The sequence below is a fragment of the Plectropomus leopardus genome, chromosome 20 (genome assembly GCF_026936395.1).
Source record: "Plectropomus leopardus strain MGB_pleo_1.0 chromosome 20, ASM2693639v1, whole genome shotgun sequence".
Taxonomy (NCBI): Eukaryota; Metazoa; Chordata; class Actinopteri; order Perciformes; family Serranidae; genus Plectropomus; species Plectropomus leopardus.
This window is the reverse complement of record NC_142195.1, coordinates 15730880-15749909: the sequence shown is the minus strand read 5'-3', so window position 1 is coordinate 15749909 and position 19030 is coordinate 15730880. Positions and strand designations below refer to the sequence as shown.

At 40.0% G+C, this 19030-nt stretch overlaps 1 protein-coding gene across 1 annotated transcript in view; it reads left to right on the top strand.

Moving 5' to 3' along the window:
• The window catches only part of lrrc75bb (leucine rich repeat containing 75Bb), a 36752-nt gene extending 22059 nt beyond the window's left edge, over positions 1–14693 (top strand). The window contains exon 4 of the mRNA XM_042509860.2: positions 11601–14693. Within this exon, the coding sequence (XP_042365794.1) occupies positions 11601–12204 (604 nt within the window). The 3' untranslated portion in view covers positions 12205–14693. The remainder of the gene's footprint in view (positions 1–11600) is intronic.
• Positions 14694–19030: the final 4337 nt, after the last annotated feature.

The following is a 19030-nucleotide window of genomic DNA, read 5'->3' as shown; positions in this document are numbered from 1 at the left end:
TGTAATTCCTCGCAGTCTTGTTGTGAATATTTACCTTCCTGTCCTCTTTTGACCATAACTGTTATTGTACGCACATTATCGTGTGTAACATTGATATTTTCTTTTTTTTCTTCCTTTTCTTAACTAATAGCCTAACTAGGGACAGGAGCAGCATCTAAAATCTCTATACATGAAACATCAGTTACTACAGCCTGTTTGTAAAAGGTGGAAGTTGTTAATTTGCATTGTCCCTCCCTATCAAATAAACTATATAAATAAATATATAAATTAGTCTATTACTTTCACAGAATCCAGTCTTTTCAAGTCTGAAGGCACTAGGACGCAGACTGTGACACAAAGATGGCAAATCTGTTGTCTCAGATTACATACTGTGCGATGCCATTTGTTAGAGCCACTTGATCAGGTATTTTATACTTGGTAAAAATGTTTGTTTTGGTATACGACATGTGATATGGCTTCTGGTTTAGTTTGGGTTTGCATAATGGTTTCTAAATTTTTGAATGGTGAATTATAGTAGGCATGTTTGTATTTGCATTACTTATTATAGTATTTCTGTTAGATTGCAGGCTAAGATGTGTTCCACAGCTGTGGTGCCGTGGCGCAGTTTAGTGCACATGACAAACGAGGATGACGTGCTTGGAAACGACGAGAAGTCTATTTAGGTGTGGATCAAAATAGGTTTTTGACTGTGCTTTATTGTGGAGGGACATTTTTACCTCTTTTACATGAAGTCTGTAGCAGACCAGACGAAATGTAATAATGGAAAGACCTTGCCAGCCAACTGTACTTATTGTTTCGTGCTAACTAGCAAATATTAACATACTAACATGCAGAGCTAAGATGTTAAACATGGTTACCATTACACCTGCTAAATAACATGTTAGCTTTGGAAGTGTGAGCACGTTTGAATTCAGCACCCAGGAAAAGTTTAAAGCCATCTTTACACAGTGGCCATAAGTGGAATTACACCACCTAGGTCCATTGCATTATGCCATGCAGCATTTGAATTACTTGTTTTACTGTCGGGATTTGATCCGTTTGGTACCAAAAAAATCTGAAAGTCTAAAAGAGCTGCAAGATTAAATTATGTTATTCCCAACTAAGTTAGTGGCCGCGCTCAGCCTCCATTACTCTCTGGTGCACTTGCTCTATGGGCCTCATAATGAGGATGATCCAGTTAATTTTATACTGTGGAAATAGAGCTCTTTAGGCTTCATGCACCACTGAGCAACTTTCATAGGAATTAATGTGTTAGCCATAAAATATGACCTGAGAGGCATCAAAAAGTAAAATGCACAAAACACCTTGAGCCAGAGTACCACTTAGTATATTCTTATCTTGAGGTAATTCCCCCATAATACTACTACTACTACTACTATAATAATGATAATAATAATAATAATTATTATTATTATTATTATTATTATTATTATTATTATTATTATTATTATTATTATTATTATTATTATTATTATTATTATTATTATTATTATTATTATTATAAACTGTCACCTATAATCTCGGTAAACCCAGTCCTATCTGTAAAAATGAACCAGATTATTCTTCTTCATTGCATTGTTTTATCCGTACACTAAGCCATGTGTCATTTGGCTTTGACACGTGTATGACCTATTTCTGGAGCCAAGTCACCCCCCCGAGGTGTGCACTGGAAGGCTGAACAGGCTCTGAATCAGCAGGCCTGACCTCTGACTAGCACCCAAGGTCGACTCCTAAGGCGAGGGCAAAAATCTGACAACACTGGAAAAGAACATTTGAAAAACTTAAATTTGACTTTTTCAAGTACACAAACACAGATGTCTTGTTTTTGAAAGGTTTTGCTTTCTCTGCTCATATTTCCATTCAGAGATGAAGTGTTCCACTTGACTGCGCACTGCACTCGGTCTGCTCAATCTGCTTTCTAGTTGACCTCCACTTTTAATAGAGCCTTAAAGATCCAGCCACCATCCTCGCCCATGAATAATTGAAGGCTTCCCGCAGTACAGATGGAGATCCTGGAGGAGGAGGGGGGAGGAGGAAGAGATGCTCAGTATCCAATCCATCGCACCAATCTTCGGGGCACTGGGGCCATAATAAGATAATGAGAATGATTAGATGTCTTGAACGGTAAACACGAGGTTGGAGGTGTTTTTAATTTAACAGATTTTTTTTTTTTAAACTTGAGGATTTAAATAACAGAATTCCGAGACTTAATTGTTTTTTATCCAGGGATTGAACCTATCTTAACCCCTCATTGATTGCATTTTAACTGTAAATCTGAGATAAGGCTGCAGCTGCTCAAGAATAACAGAAACAAGGATTGTTATGCTTCAGATGATCTGCGGGTCTCGTTCTTTAAGGCTGATACAGATCACTCCCCGATGATCAAGCCCCTCGGTCTGTGTTCGGAGCCCTGCATTTTAATGCCTATTTCATAACTGTGCCTTGACATACTATAGCAGACACAGGCGTACTCCTCCATGCCATACAGTTATGTAATGCAAACTGTTTTCTGTGTTCTGTCGCAGTATTCTTTTCTCCTAAGCATCCAGTTTGTCACATCGAATCAAGTCATGGATGAATTTATAGCTCAGCTGTAGAGTACATTTTGCATTTTACACGCTGCACAGTTGCATTATGGTACATTCTGTACCGAGAGGTTTTATAATCATTGGCACTGCAAATATGCTTTTATCTTTGGTCAGAAGTCACATATTATTAAAGGTGATCCATGTCACATCCACGCTGGGATGTTTGTGGTGCAGATTTAAGGGAAGCTGGATTTACACATGAAATTATGACATTTTCCTCCTTTTCTTTTCTTTGCAGTATACATCATACATCCCAGTAGCCAGAGGAAAATGTTGGCATTGTACATTTCTGCAAACTATGGATATGTTACATGTTTTTGTTTCATAGATATCATATAAACATTTCTAAAGAGAGGTAGTAAATGAGCTCACTTTGTCATCAGGTGGTAGAGGGGATAGTGGTTGCTGTGACTCTGCAGCCACAGACCACTGCAGAGAAATGTTTGACACCAAAAAACAACAAAACTGGTTGCTTTTTGCAAGTCATCACTGCATTTCCAGCAGTCTGTTAGCCACCAAATGTGGGTATTATTTATTTTTAGCAACCTCTTCCTGTGTTTCCACCGGGGGATAATGCTACCAGAAGTGATTGTTTTTCACCAATATATCACTGTGTTTCTGCCGGGATAGTGCCACGAGAAGCAGTTGGTTTTTACCCAAAGTTCACTGCATTTACAGCAGGATTTTACCATCAGCACTGGGTATTTTAAGCCAATTCATGATCTTTTCCTAACCATAACTGAGTGGTTTTTGTGCCTAAACCCAACCACCACATGTTAACCACAGTGTTGATACATAAAGTTTCAACGTATCTGTTACATCATAATGTACAAAGTTATCCTTGGCTTTTAGAACTGTACTTCGTTTGTTACATGAAATCATGTGTTCCCTCTTTCCTTGCTCTCCCTCTCTCTATTTGTATGGAAAAAAGTCACTCCTGTTTGTGCTTTTTGACACGTTTTCCACAATCATGTCTGAAGAGCTCATGAGGGTTGTATGATGGAGTAGCGGAAAGCTGAGTAAGATTCGACAGACCCTTGAGTCCTTTTCTGTTCTTCTCTGCACTAATTAAAACTCCACCTTTACACCTGTTCAAGAGACTGACGAGAATAATGGTGCCATGTCTTCCAGGATTTGACTCAGCTGTTTGTAAATTGGGTATTTGGCCCATGTTTTTAATGACTTTTCAAGGGCATGTGAGCCGTTCCCATCACTGCTGTCAGTTGACTTTGTGTTGGCATCAAGATTTCCCCGAAACTTCGAATTCATAGTTTCAAAGAACCATGTGACTGATCTGAGATGTCAAAACACTGCACAGCCCGGAGCTGCTGCACTGATGACACACAATAGAGAGAGCCTTTATCAGCCCATCCGCTAAATGTTTCACTGAAATTTAATCCAAATCCAAATGAGCTTTGGAGCTATATTTTCCTCCACAGTAAATGTGCCATTATCCCCATGAAACTGGAAGACACTGGATGGTGTAGGCAATCACCACTTTCATGTTTCCCAGCACATTTTCTGCAGAACCATAATATCAGTGTGACAGTCATATAGTTGAGGCAAATTTAACCACTTTTTTTTGCTTGCAGTGACTGTACTGGATTCTCATTAACATGGGTCGAGCTGCACCAAGCACATATGTGATGCTGAAACCGAGTTGAGTGAAACAATGTTCAGCATTGTATCCCCGATCACAGGCCTGAAGGAACATTCAAATAACGCACAAGCACAGAAATAAATGAGCAATTCTTTACAAGCTTACTTCTCAAGGATGAGTTTTTACATTAGAACCTCGTAGACTCTCCCACGGCTGAGCCAGACTACCCCGCATGTATTATACAGATGCCTGGAGGCAAAACAGCTTAGATCGATCGGAAGAATAAACAGGTCAAGACCAAAGCGTTGATGAAGCAGACATTGATCTGACCAATCCCACGGGTCTGTGGAACAGCATTCACATCCAATGTTTCTCAAGTGCTTTTATTTCATTCCCCTGAAATAAGTCAAGTGGCTCTCTGCATGCTCAGCGGAAAGTAAATCTGAATTTGTATTACAAAGTTTGTGCTCTCAGCTGAGATACTATTGGATATATCTCTGATCTGATCAGTAACACACTGACATTTGCCAGATCTTTGCAGTTTTAACATAAGCGCCACAGATTCTGCAACTGGATTAACTGGTTGTTTATATCCTTCTCTACCATTATCTTTACAAAATACATTTTTATGCCAAGCTTACTAGCCACTGGTGCTACCTTCATATTTTACATACATCTTTATGCACAGCTAAGTTAAGCACCAACAATTCAGCCAACATGATGTCAGACTGAACAGCAGGGTTATCCCAACCAATAAGAAACTTGGCTGCAGCAATTCTTACTTTTTTGTGCAAGCCTGAGCAAAAATAAAGCAACACCGAAAAAAAGACACAAGACGACACAGTGAAGCTTACCTGTAGCCTGCAGCTGTACTTTTTGAGTGGAAGACGCACAGTCCTGATAGTCAACATTAGCTTGTCAACTTGTGGAAACAACCCAAAAAGTCAATTGTGTATAGTTTTACTCTTCAACAACTTTATCCTCAACTCCATAAATCCACAAGGAAACTGTATATTAGCTGGTGTTAGTTCTTTTTTTTAAAAAATATGTTTTTTTTTCATAGTCCAATTGTGTGGATATTCGTTAGAATTAAAGGTTCACTGATCTTTAAAAGGGTGTATTAGGTTATAGCCTTAGTGTACTATAATTATGTAAGTGACATAAAATGGGCTCAAAATGACAACAATATCATTTATCACAACAATTTTCTGGAGAAATGTATTGCACAACAAAAGTTACCTTGCCAGACCTACATTACATACATACATACATATATTAGAGTAGATGTTCTCGTTTAACTCTTGTCAAGAAAGAGAATAAAAATCGTTTTCCAAATTCCTTCAACTTGCTTTAGATTTGGTAATTGGTTTATTACTCTCATTGGTTTATCACTCTTCTCATTAAATCAATACCACATTATCTAACTCATGACTGCGGCCGTACAGCAGTGCTGAAAAAGAGCTCAAATGCTTGGAGGGAAAACAAGGTCAAACTGTTTAATATATTTATTTTATCAATCCAGCCTTATAACACACCCCACCCATTGTTACATTAAATCCCATGTTAAATGAACATGAGGAAAAAAAAATGGCCTCTAACACTCCCCCCTGTCTCTTGATGTATTATTGATTCATGAGAGTAAATGAAGGGGAACATGTATCTTATGTGGGTGGATGGATTACAAGTTTCTCCTGCCATTTCCTTTTAACTCTCGCCAGGGTGGCAGAATTTTGAAGGGTTGTACGATTTCTCTTTTTTAACCTTCACCTCTTCGGCCCTCTATCTCTTTGAGGTTAAGTGTAGAGGGAGTGTTGTTTGGTTGCACTGAAGCGGAAATTATCATTCAACTAACGTTGATGATGCGCACTTTTGTAAGATCAGGAGAGAGAACTAGACAGAGTGGAGACCAACCTGACACTGAGTGGCACCAGACATGAGTTAGAAAATGAGTAAATACAGAAATCAATGGACATGCCGTGACCTTTAATAGAGAAGCTTTGGTCTTGTGTGGTGATGTATAGCACAAAAGGATAAAGATGAAGCAATACAATAATAATACAAAGAAGATCTTTTATTGCCAGCACTTTAATACGGAAATGCGAGTTTGTTATAGCGTTCTTTTCAGCCCAGTTACCAGAGAAAAATGTTGGCATTATACATTTTTGTAAATCAAGAATGTATATTTACACATTTACAACACGCTATATTGACAGCCCTAGTTATTAAGTAACATTTTGATTTTAATTTCAAGTTGAAGTACCAAATAATTATAGATAGCCCACTGCAGAGTAGCTACCTTGTGGTAAAACGTTTTAGATGTGTTACCTTCAGTAGGCTCAGATGTGTTTTGTGGCTTGAAAGATTTTTCAGGGTTTTTTTGACCAAGAATGAGTCTTTAATAATAAAGGTTGCCGACCATTGGTCTATATGGCATCCTGTATACAATATTCTACTGTTTCATGTAGTAAATATTGGGGGGAAAATAACCGTTTCAACAGCTGCAGTTCAAACATTCAGAAGTAAGGGTTGTACATTGTACTGTATATTTCAAAATAGATTTTTTCTCTTGCCTTGGAAAGAGACCGCTGGAGCAGAAGTGTTTAGTGTGCAGTTAGTGCAGTTAGTGCAGTAGTCGTTGGGCAGCTGTGGCTGTCTGAGTAAATCTCTGTATCAACACTGGCAGCCTGCAAGATAGATCAAGCCACTATGGGTTTGTTATCCAGTATGAACTCATTCCACTGCACTTTAAACATAGATTGAATCACTGAATCTTCAGCACCTTATCTCAAAACACTGTTTCATTAAAATTATTCATTAAAAAACACATTCTCTGGTTTTGTTCTGACCTTTTCTGGAAGCTCGGCCGCTCTGCCTGCACTCTGTTTCAACATCACAAACCCCAGATGTTTTATTTCCTACCTCTGGGGTTTACATAACTATAGAACAGCAAGGACCCTTGTTCAGTGCGTAAAAGTTAACAACATCCCTGAGGAAAGACATGCTATGAAAAGCAATTAGACAGTCTGTCTGAACCCACATTTAAGCAGCCAATAGTTTGACATACGAGAGTCTGCTCCTATTAGATTCCTGCACTGTTGTATCAGTCGCTCCTGAGGATGTCAATAAATGGATTTCCCTCAGATGTTTGATTTTAAATGAGTCCCGATGCAGGGGACGCTCTTGTTGCGCATCATGTTTATGCGGGTACACTATCCTTTGAAGTTGTTTGTGTCAGAGCTGGTCCAAGAGGATATGCACCACTGCCTACGAGCATGGCAGCCACATCAGAGGGAGCAAGATGAGACATTTTGTTGTTTATGTTGTTATCATTTGTGGGTGATGGACTACACTGTACACTGTGGCTTCAGAAATGCTAGCTGTGCCCCTGTGCCTGCGGCCAGCCGAGCAGCCTGTGGGTGGATCTGTGCCATCGGAGCCGGGAGGCAGAGGATTTGGAATGAAGTCTGAAGTCGTCTTTACTCTGTCTCATTAAAAGCACATTAGAGCCCACCCTCCCCCTGCACCACCCACTCAGCTACAGTGCAGCCTGACTTTCTCTCATGGAACAGCTCCTCCTACACAAACAGGCACACAGGTGAGAGGGGAGCGCTCCAGCTCAAGGAGGAAAAACCTTCCTATAAATAAGTCCAAGAGAACAAAAGTCGATACCCATAATCAGTTTCATTACAGTAAAGTGCAGAAGCTGCACAGCAGTACAGTAAACCCTCTGAAGTCACAGGAGCGGCCGAGTGTGCCAAGAAGCTACAGATGCAGTCAGACTTTTCTGGCATTTTTAGATGCTACAGTCAAAGTCAATAATGTTTGAGTGCTGAAACACTTACTCAATGGGTACATTAGTTGAATCGACATAAACTTAATCAACATCAATTTGATCATCAATGAATCACTGAAGGAACTGGCTCTAGTCTTTGTGGTGTGTTCAAGAGCAACTCTTTGGCCAAAGACACAACAGTCAGCCTTGATGTTGGGTTGGTTTGTCTGGACCTTACGTTTTGGTACAACCAGTTACAACCAGTACAACCCTCAAAGGGCTGATTGCAAAGCTGTAGACTCTAAGTCTTGTTGAATCATTACCACCAAAATTACATCTACTTGTGACTCATCAGTACAGGTTTCAATTCCCCTTAAACAGTTGTCTGACTGTTTAAGGGGCCTGAAGATGCAAAATGATCCCATAATTCAAAGGCAAAAAGCAGACACTACAAAAAGACAGAAACAAAAGCATAATTTTGTGCAGTAGAAATACTTTTCCTGCTTTCCTATCTCAATAATCCTCTTTGACCCTTCAAATACAACATGGGAACCATTGGGATAAACGATTAAATCACTGGGCTAACAGATGAATTGATAATGAAAACAATCATTATTTGCAGCCTTCTAAAGTTTAATAAATAGTTGAGGGAAACACATTCAGTAAGCATTTTTACAAGATAAATACTCTTGACATCTTAATCCATAAAGAATTAGAGACCCAGATGACTGAGAATTTTAATAAAGTTACAACTACAGTAAGTCAGTCAAGAAAAAGAAAAGCGAAAGAGTAAGTACAGGTGCTTCAGCAGATCAAATATAGAGCAAGAAAGACAGTGAGATTATAAGAGAGAAAAGAAAGTAGGCCAAGAAATAGAAAGAGCAAGAAAGTGAGAGGCAGTGAGCAAGAGTGAGGATATGAAGGAGGGAGAGATGAATTATTGCCTACTCCTGGAATCAATAATCTTGCGAATCACAACTGCAGTGTGCTACAGATCTTTTTTTCTCCCTCAACCCAGCAGAAAGGGTGACAGATGTAAAGAACACAGCCTGCCGATTTTTAAGGCTCCCAGACAGACCAGAGAGCGGAGAGAGATGCAGGGATAATCCTCGCCGTGCCTGAGGAGGCAGAGGGACGAGCAAGGCAAACAGGACTAAGACAAAGAGAGGATAAACCTCGGGCCAGTTGAATAGAACAACTTTCTCCTGTTTGTCTGATTTTTTAAACAAAGTCTCCCACGCTTCCACCTTATTGTACTTTGTTTGGCAGATGTCTTTCCTCTGAGTTTAAATGCCAGTAAAAACTAAAGGAGTCTAAAGCACTGCAGCTCTCTCTTAAAGGCCGCCCACACCAAGAACCAAAACTATTAAAATAACTATTAATATATTGTTTTTACATTGTGCTTACTCAAGTGGATGGTAGAGTCCACACTACAACAATAACACAATATCGTTGGGATCACTTTTAGAGCACTTGGACGAGTGATAGAAACACTTAGAGCTAATCAAAGCCATCTGAATTTACATGGCGACACATTGCTTGGCGTCACTGTTTACAAAACTTTATTGCTCTTTAGTGTGGATGCTCACATCGCCATTGTTCTTGGGGTGAACGGGCCTTTACTTTCAAGTGCTATCGTGACATACATGCAGCCTCCTTATAGCTCTCCTATGCATATTTAACCACACTCGGGTATAGGGAGAACATTTTGTTTCAGATTGCAGTGTGCCATCAGAGGCAGTGAGGAATACAGTGATCCAAACTGACAAGTGTGGTGGTTACAGTCGTATTTTTCCCACCTCATACCTGTTGTCTGAAGTCATTTGGACTGAAATAGATTATCACTTGTCTTTATCTCTCTTGTTTCTCATCCATTTTTGTCCCTTTATAGTGTCCATCTATCATGTGCCTTTTTATCCTCCTGTTAGAAGGAATTTATCACATCCTGACAAATGTTCAAGGAAAAGTTCAACATTTTGGGAAAACCACCTTTACTTCCTTACTGAGCTTTATATGAAAAGCACGATACAACTCTTGTGTGTACAAGAAATATATAAAGTTACCCGCTAACAGCTGACTGACTTAGCTTAGCATAAATACTGCAAGCACAGTGAAACAGCCTGCCTCTGTCCAAATTGATAAAACCCAGCTACTCTTATTAACTCTTATTAACACACTACATCTTGTTGTTATTTTACAGCTATTACTTGGCCAACACCCTTCTTATATTTAATGGGAACCTAAGCAAATCACTTCAAGTGATGTCAGTATTGGCCTCAAGCGATGTCACTAGCATAGGTTGGGCCTGGCCACTAAAGAAAATGAAAAAAAATCGAGTTTACCAAGTGCATGTAGCCCTCACCTCATCTCTGCTTGCAATGTGTCCTCATACAACAGTTCGTATGATATCTAATAAATTAGCACCTACAGTTAGGGCTTGCAATGAAAAGAAAAATGGTTGGGCATCGCTACATGACTTACATAATGTTAGATTACCTAGATTACATTTAGCAAAGAATATTTTTTTGGTGTCCTCCCGTTATGTGCTTAAGGGAAAGTTACGTAGGTTAGGTTTAGGACAACAAATCATGGTGACGATGTACCTTAAAATAACACAAAGTTCACTTAGTTTAACATAAGGCATGAGGACCATCTCATGGGAGAAAGTCCTGTGTTTGTTTGACCGATCTACCACCTCAACCTGCCTCCTTACGCTTACTTTCATTCTTTTTTCTATTTTGCTCTTTGTGGGAAAAAAAGCTAATATCTGAGGTTGTGCTGCACTGATTTTGATTTTTTAAATCATGAGTCTGATGATGTTACAAGAGTCAGTACTGACTGGCCGCAATATTGGAGAATGGGATAACACCAAGAGTGCTCAAGTTTTTTTTTCTAGATTTGCTGATGAGCTCAAGTGGTTTATTGAGGTGTCACCCAAGATATTTCAGACACTTTACTATGATTTTTTTTTTTTGAATCCAAGATGTGTCTCTCTCCTGAATCCCTGTTTTACAAAATGACACTTGCCCTGGGTTTAAACTAAAACCACAGCTCAAAACAAGGTGACACATCTGTTACTAATTGGCCCCAACATTTTTTTTTTTTTGCCTTGTTGACTCTGTTTTCCAGTCTTTCATTATTTATTTATTTATATATTTATATATTTGATCGTTGTTGCATACTTAAAGACTTAGAGACCTGGCTTTGAGATGGCTTTACAAGAAAGAAGTGACACACAGAACTGAAAACAGCTGGTGCTTCTCAGCGGATGACATTCAGCCCAGGAGACAGAATGTGTTGCTTTGGGGAACTCGAGAGCGAGACGCATTTAAATGCAAATTCTCTTCTTTGCATTATTGATTGCTACACTCTGCACACTCCACTGGTGGATACTGTTTTCTTTTTTGCGAACTTTGCAGATCCCCTGTAGTAGTAAGACGGTGTGGCACCCCATTACAGAGCCCTTTAAATCAGTAACTCCAGTATCATGAAGTAAAAATCATCTGTCTCTACACACTTGGAAACATTGGAAAACTAACTGCCACCTTTAAAACTGTCTACAACAAATGGCCACTTTGTGCCTCAGAGATCCAACATGTAACAAAGTGATACAACTTTGTTTTTCTCTTCTTTCAAACAGTCTGAAGACCACCCTGAAGAAGAAGCTTTCCGGTGATGTCGTCAACCTGTCAGGCATCCCGCTGTCTGGCCGAGACGTCCACCGTGTTGCCTTCTACCTCCAGAGCAGCAGTGACGCGGTGTCGGCTGTGGACCTGAGCTTCACCGAGCTGCAGGACGAGAGCTTACGGCTGCTGCTGCCACACCTCAGCTGCCTGCCGAAACTGACCATACTCGCCGTCAATGGCAACCGCCTGACAATGGCGATCCTAAAAGACCTGACGGATGCAGTGAAGGATCCTAAGAGGTTCCCCAGCCTGGCCTGGGTCGACCTGGGCAACAATGTGGATATCTTCACTGTGCCGCAGCCGCTGCTCGTGGCCCTGCGGCGCCGCTTCGGTTTGCGCAGCAGCCTCCCCACCATTTATGAGTACAGGGAGGCGCAGACATTCAGTGGCTACAACCCAAACATGGAGACGTCTGTAGAGGAGCCCAGTCTCTATGAGGAGGGAGATGGAGAGGAAGATGATAAAGAGGAGGAGGAGGACAGGCTGGAGCTTCAGGCCTGGGGCTTTGGAGAAGAAAATATGTCAAAAAATGTGCCAGTGCACTTCTGTGGGAGGTGATTGCCCAGAGCTGCTCTCTTTTAGACTGGCTGCCCCTCATATCTCTCAGTATCACCTCGCCCGAAGACTAGCCTCCTGTGTTAGCAGCTGCCATTGTGGCAGATGCTTCCAATGACCCACGTGTTTCTGAAAATAACTTAAAAATAAGTACCTGTGTTGTGTGTCCCTCTGGATGCTCTGACTGCTGAAGCTCAGCCGTGTGATGCAGGCAGCTCTGTGGTTGTACAGACGCTCAGAATTTATTTATGGATCGATTTGACCTTCACTTATTCAGGAGAAGTTCAGCTGAACATGTTTGCTGTTTCTCAGTGAACGTTTTGTGCTCTCACACCTTGAAGCTCTCCATTATTTACCGCTGTCCATGTGAGCAGCTAGGGGTTAAGTGCCTTGCGCAAGGGCACCTCAACAGTAGCGGCTGAGGAAGAGGGGAGTGTTACTAAGTTACATTTCCCGAGTACATTTACCCAGCCTCTCTCTGACAGCTTCACCCTGCTGCCCCATTGTGTGAAAAGTCTGAAGTAGTAACTAAATATCCAATTTAAAAGATAGTTTCCAACTGATATTTTTTGCTATGACATGACAACTCAACTACAATGAGATTTATTCAGGAATTATTTTTAAAACAAATGGCAAGTTACTCAAAGTAGATAAAGCATACTGAGGTAAGCATAGGTTTTTTTTTTTGGAACCTAACCACGTGCTTTTGTTGATGTGCAGCAATGGTTACGTCAACAGCAGATGTAGGATGATACCTAGCACGTAATATGTGGACATGGATGTCCACTGCCAAAGTGGCAATATGTGACAACTTGGCATCAAGTCGTTGGGATGTGCTGAATTATCTGAATTATAAGGTTTCTTCTCCTCCAACAAACAGACCAGGTGATTAAAACCGTAAGAAACACTAGATAAAACAGTTTCACGTTACAAATCAGTGTCTCTCCAATGCTGTTTAGCTAATAGGTCAGCACCTGATAATCTGAGCTCACCTTTTTTCTCTGGTGACTTAAGATCCAAACGTTCAGGAGGTTTTTACTGGAAGGCAAATTGTCCACAGAGATCTCCTCCTCTTCAAAACAAACAAACAAACGAGGTGATTTAAAACGGTGAAAATACTGAATAGAGCAGTTTCATTTTGGCTACGAAATGTATGTTCGACTCACAACTCAACTGCACTGAGATAATGTTGACATCAAATATTCCTTTAGCTTTTTTTTAGGGGGGGGGGGGTTCTGTTGGGACACATTATTTATTCAGGTTGTTATTTTTAAATAAAAGGCAAGTTACAGTAAGTAAATGAAGCATACTGAATCCATTTAATTTAAATTTCTAGAGCTGATGCTCCATTAAGTGTTGGCGTACCGATGCTGCAGCTGTGTGGGGACAAACATTGGCCTGATACACACATGCAGGCATGCACACAACACACACCGTATTTGGGCATGAGCTGCCGATGAACTGATTACTGCCTCTATCAGGTCTCGTTAGGCCCCTGTAGTCACAGATGGTGAGCAGAGGATCTTTTTTTTTCCCCAGCAAATAGGACTAGCCCCAGATAATTTCATCCACTGGTGGTTTGTGAGTGATTCTATTTATGAATTAGACCAGAAGCAAAGAAAAAAGATGCCCACTCTGTTTTTAAAGGCGTACACAGACAATGAAGCGATTACAAACTGCTTTTATCTTTTCCTCTGTGCTGCTACAGCGTGTACAGAAATCTTTGTTGCGGCATGAGTAAAAAGCAACAGTTTCTTTTTGACTAGTCTTTTTTCTTAGATGTGTAGTTCTCATCTTTCTGTATTGTTTTTAAAAACTGGGCATGACTGTTTACTGAAGCGCAATGTCAGTTCCCAGAGACAGAGAGCATGTTTACATGTACATTATTGTTCCAATCAATTTGAGATCATTTTTCGGTTAACATTTCCGCATGTGAACACAACTGCCCACACTATATCCTGCCTACAGATGTTAACGTGTCTGTTCTCCTTCCATGCTATTATTCAGGAAACTGTTTATTTGTGTTTACAGGGATATTAATGAACAGGATGCTTGGTTTAGTGTGTGTGTGTGTATGTGTGCGTGTGTGTGTGTGTGTATGTGTATGTGTGTGTGTGTCTATGTAAGAACATAATTAGAGTGTGCGCAAGTGTGCATGGGTGTGTTGTGGACATGCAGAGTAAATTACTACCTTTGATCGTAGAAATGAAATGTTTACTCATTTGCACTTTAAGGACGAATCCGTCCCTGAATGCACAAGCTTTGTTTTCATGGGTTGTTGTTGATATAAAAACAACTCACTGAGTCACCCACATCCTGAAATAAATGTTTTATCTCAACTTCTTCATTTGGTTGAATTTCATACAAATCACTGTCACGATAAAAATCAGTTGTGAATTTACTAAATTTGCTGGTTTGGCCCATTAAATCATAGCTCGCTTTTTAAGTAAAAGTGATGTTTGCCGTTGCTGTTGCTTCAAAATAAACATGATTTGAATAATATTTGCCTGTTGTGGAGTTTTTGTAATTGGCAAGTCTTAAGTGATTAATCCTTATTAGTTATGTTCTGGTCCTTGCATAACCAAAATGAAAGCTGTGTCCTCCTACTGAGCACAAAGTAAACAAGTTTTCAGTAGGTGTTGGCCTCCGCCACGTATTGTCCATATTTATGGACAGGATCTCAAAGTGCACCTGGGGCGAGAAAAGTGTCCCCAGAATTGTGTCTCTCCTTTTTGCAGACGATGTGGTTCTTTTGGCTCAATCACACCATGACCTTCAGCATGCACTGGTTTGCAGCTGAGTGTGAAGCAGCCGGGAAGAGCATCTGCTCCTCCAAGTCTAAGGCCATGGTGCTCTGCCAGAAAATGGTGGATTCCCCCCTCATGGTTGGGACGTTGCTGTCATAAGCAAGGGAGTTTAAGTACCTCAGGGTCTTGTTCTTGAGTGAAGATAAAATAGAGCATGAGATGGAGGGTCAGTTTGGTGCTGCATCTGCAGCAATGCGGGCACTGCACTTGACTGTCGTGGTGAAGAAAAAACTGCACCGGGAGAGTCCCAACTTACTGGTCCATCTACGTCCCAACTCTCACTTATGGTCACAAGCTTTGGTTAAGGACCAAAAAAATAAGATCGCAGATACAAGTGACCAAAAATAGTTTCCTTTGTAGGGTGGCTGGGCTCAGAGGGAGCTCTGAGTAGAGCCGCTGCTCCTTTGGTGATTCGGGCATCTGATGAGGACACCTGCAGTGAAAATAATCACATGTGGAAAATTTGGAAATGTGTTAACATTTGAGTCTGCACTGGTGTGACAGTGGAGTTTAACCCTTGCCTGGGTCAGTCCTGAGGAGGAAAAGTAGGAGGATAAAAATTGTAAATCTGGACTTCTGTGATAAAAAAAACTCTCTATAATTTCCCTCCTAACTGTCAGATATTATGATAGAGATTTGTGGGTGTAACAATATTCTGAAATATTTTAGAGTATTTACATAAACAAAGAAAGTTGGGATTTGATGTCACCTTTTCTATTGATAAAGACCTCCATCACACATAGTTTAGATAATATATAAAGCCCTGAAAGTTAATAATTGCATTCGTTCTCCAGGGACGTATTAGAGACGGTCTGATGACTCTGGGGTTTTTCAGCAGCTGGTTTCCATGTCAGCATTTTAATAGTGTGTGGTTGAGAAGGGAGCCCTGTATGGACCTGTCAGGGGCAGAATAACATCAACATCCTGCTGACTTGTCGCTGCTCTGCTTGCACGGCATTTTCATGTTCAAAGGGAGAGAGTCTGGGACCATCCATCTTCGATCCCTGGTCGTCCCTCTAAAAGAAGTGAAGGAGTATCGGATAACAGAAGATCCTGTTCTGGGTTGTAGCCGACATTTAAACGCCCTGCAGACATTCGAGTGCTTCATGTCTGAACAGTTTTTCAGATGTAAACAGTGTGTTATGTACAGCACAGGGGAGTAACAACACATATTTACCACTGTAATATAATTAGAGTAACTGCAGCTTTGGGGTACCACAATCTACAGCCTCCAAAATGACCATAAAGTTTAACACCTCATTAAAAACAGAAGTTCTTGACCTTAGACACAAAGGTTGAGAAAGCTGATTTACCACGTGGTCCATTTAGTAACTGTCTAACTACTATTTTGTTCTCCTACAAATTATAGCACAGTATTCTCCAATGGGGTAAGGCCACAACATTAGACTTTCCAGTGTCCGTTCTGTAATCTTAAATAGTTTCCATGTTTACCTCAAAATAAATGCCTCACATATCACGCATTCACTTGTTATTTTTTTACTCCAGGACATCTTTGGCATAAATTACTTTTAGATAGGTCCTTGTGGGCTCATTTGATGTCTATGTGAGCTTCACACAACTGTGTAACGCTCTCCAGTGTGTGTATCGTTTTTGAAGAATTCAATCTATTTGTCACCTTTCGAAGATACATCACTTTAAGCATTTAAAAGCCTGACAGAAATATCAATGTTATTGTTGGGCTTGTTTTTTTTTTCCAGGCTGAAACCACTTGGGTTATTATTTTCAAGACACGCTTCCTCATCCGTCTGGAAACTTCAATGACAATTGATAGGTAATGTTTGTCCTTCCAAATAATGACGATAGATGATTGTAACAATTTTTATGCCCCCAGTAATAACTTACTGCATTTTATTGATCATAAAACAATTGTTTGTAATATTGCCAACAAGGGCATGTTATGAGTTCAGACAAGCAATACGCCTGAGGGAATATGACACAACTTTACAAACAAAATACTGTGATCACGAGTGAAACACTGGGGGTTATCATCAAATAAAAGTATGTTCAGTTTCATCAGTCATTAACTCTGATGCATTTTATAAAGAAAAATTGCATTCAGATTTTGTGATTTTTTTACACTACAATTTCAAAACAAGTTAATTGTAATTTTCATTACTTAAGCCCCCAGAAAGGGTCTCCTCACACCCTGATTGGCCCAAAATGCACACAGCTGCTCTCAGTTCTTAATTGGGAGTCAGTCCCCATACCCTGCACAACAGGTGAGCTCAATAACCCCCCGATCAACTCAGGGAAATACAATAAAATAAATATAATAAATTACAGAAATGACATACAGATGAAATTAATTTAAAAAGGGGGAAAAAAAACAAAAAGAAAGCACCAGAAAAAATAAAAAATAAAAATAAATTTTAAAATAAAAAATAAATAAATAAATAAATATTTTTTTTTTTTCTACCCAGCTGGATCATCTCAAAGTGTCTGCACAGATTTTCAAAAAAAGGGTACGCTCTTTGTTTACAAGACCAACAGTTCAGCCAAGTCATTATTTCTCTGACCTGGTTATTCTTAGACATGGGATGTATGCAGTCAGAGGCCACAGGTTAGCACACAGAGTGATGTAGGAGGCAGAAGGAATGTTTTCATTCATTTGCCCCTCTGTTTCTTCCTTCCTGTGGTTTGACCGCGGCACAAGCTGTCTAACAACATCTTCTTTTAAATGACAGGAGCTCAGCCAGCATCACATAAGACTGTGATGCTGGGTTGCCATGCTTCGTAGCAGTGGTGGAAAAGGTAAGCAGATCATTTAGTGAAGTGCAAATACCAATACCACAGTGAAAAATACACTGGAGCAAGTTTTAATTACTTTATATTCAGTTGGTAGTTTAGTCTAGTGGTTCCAAAGTTAGGGGTCGGATCCCTGTAAAGGGTCGCAAGATAAATCTGAGAGGTTGTGAGATGATTAACGGGAGAGGCAAGGAGAAAAACAAAGTTTGTGATTAATTGACCTTAAAGTTGTATAACTGAAACCATCTGAGAAGTTTAGAATTTAAATCTCTTTCTGTTGGGACTGCTAAAAACTAACATTTGAAATGTGACAAGGGGTGCCACCCACATGCTGCTTTTTATTTTTATTTTTTATTTTCCTGTAAATGGTCACTGCTTAAGTGGCTGTAAACTACTAGCTGAATTTTTAACAATGCATTGTATTTTGCAAGTTTATAATGTGTTTTTCATTTGTTTGTTGGTTGGTTAGTTGGTTGGTTTTTATGTAAAACCACAATCAGAAAAGTAACCAATTGTGCCTGTAAAATAAACAAGAGTATATTTATCCTCTAGATCACTCATTCCCAGCCATAGAGTCTTAACCCTCATTAGGGGTCACTGAATCTTAATGGGGTGTCCCAAAAAAAATCTCAGATGGACTCTGCAGCCTTGTTGCAATTAAAACAACCCCCCCCACACACACACACACACACACACACACAAATCATACAAACAGAGAACAGTATAAAGAGGTTCTTAAAAATGTGAGGGATATTCATCTTTGAGATGCAGAAATAATCTGCATCTAATTCTTCCAAATGGCTCATTTTATACAAACTCCATGTTGTTATTGCATTAACTATTTTAGCTAGTTGTACAGTTTATGGGTTGTGTCGCACTGGTATTGCTATGCATTGCATATAATATGATACAATATACAAATATTTTGGCACATTGTTTAACGTCTATAGAGACAAAATGAGCAGCAGCTCTTCTTCAAGGCATACATGCTCCATCTAGTGGTACTGGTCGGCAGCACAGAGAAGCACCGGATGTGGGCTCTGTGTGGGGCCTGTCAGTACAAGAAGAGGCTGAGTTTTTCTGAACTGAAATTAAATCCCTCTGTGCTGACTAAATATCTCTTGCCCCAGCTGGAGCACAGAAGAGGACATCTGATAACTATTTGCTGAGAGTTTGCAGGGGTGTGTTGGGGGGAGTGGGGGTTTGCATAAAGTGAACACATCAGAGATTGTGTGGAGTAATGAAGAGTTTCACCA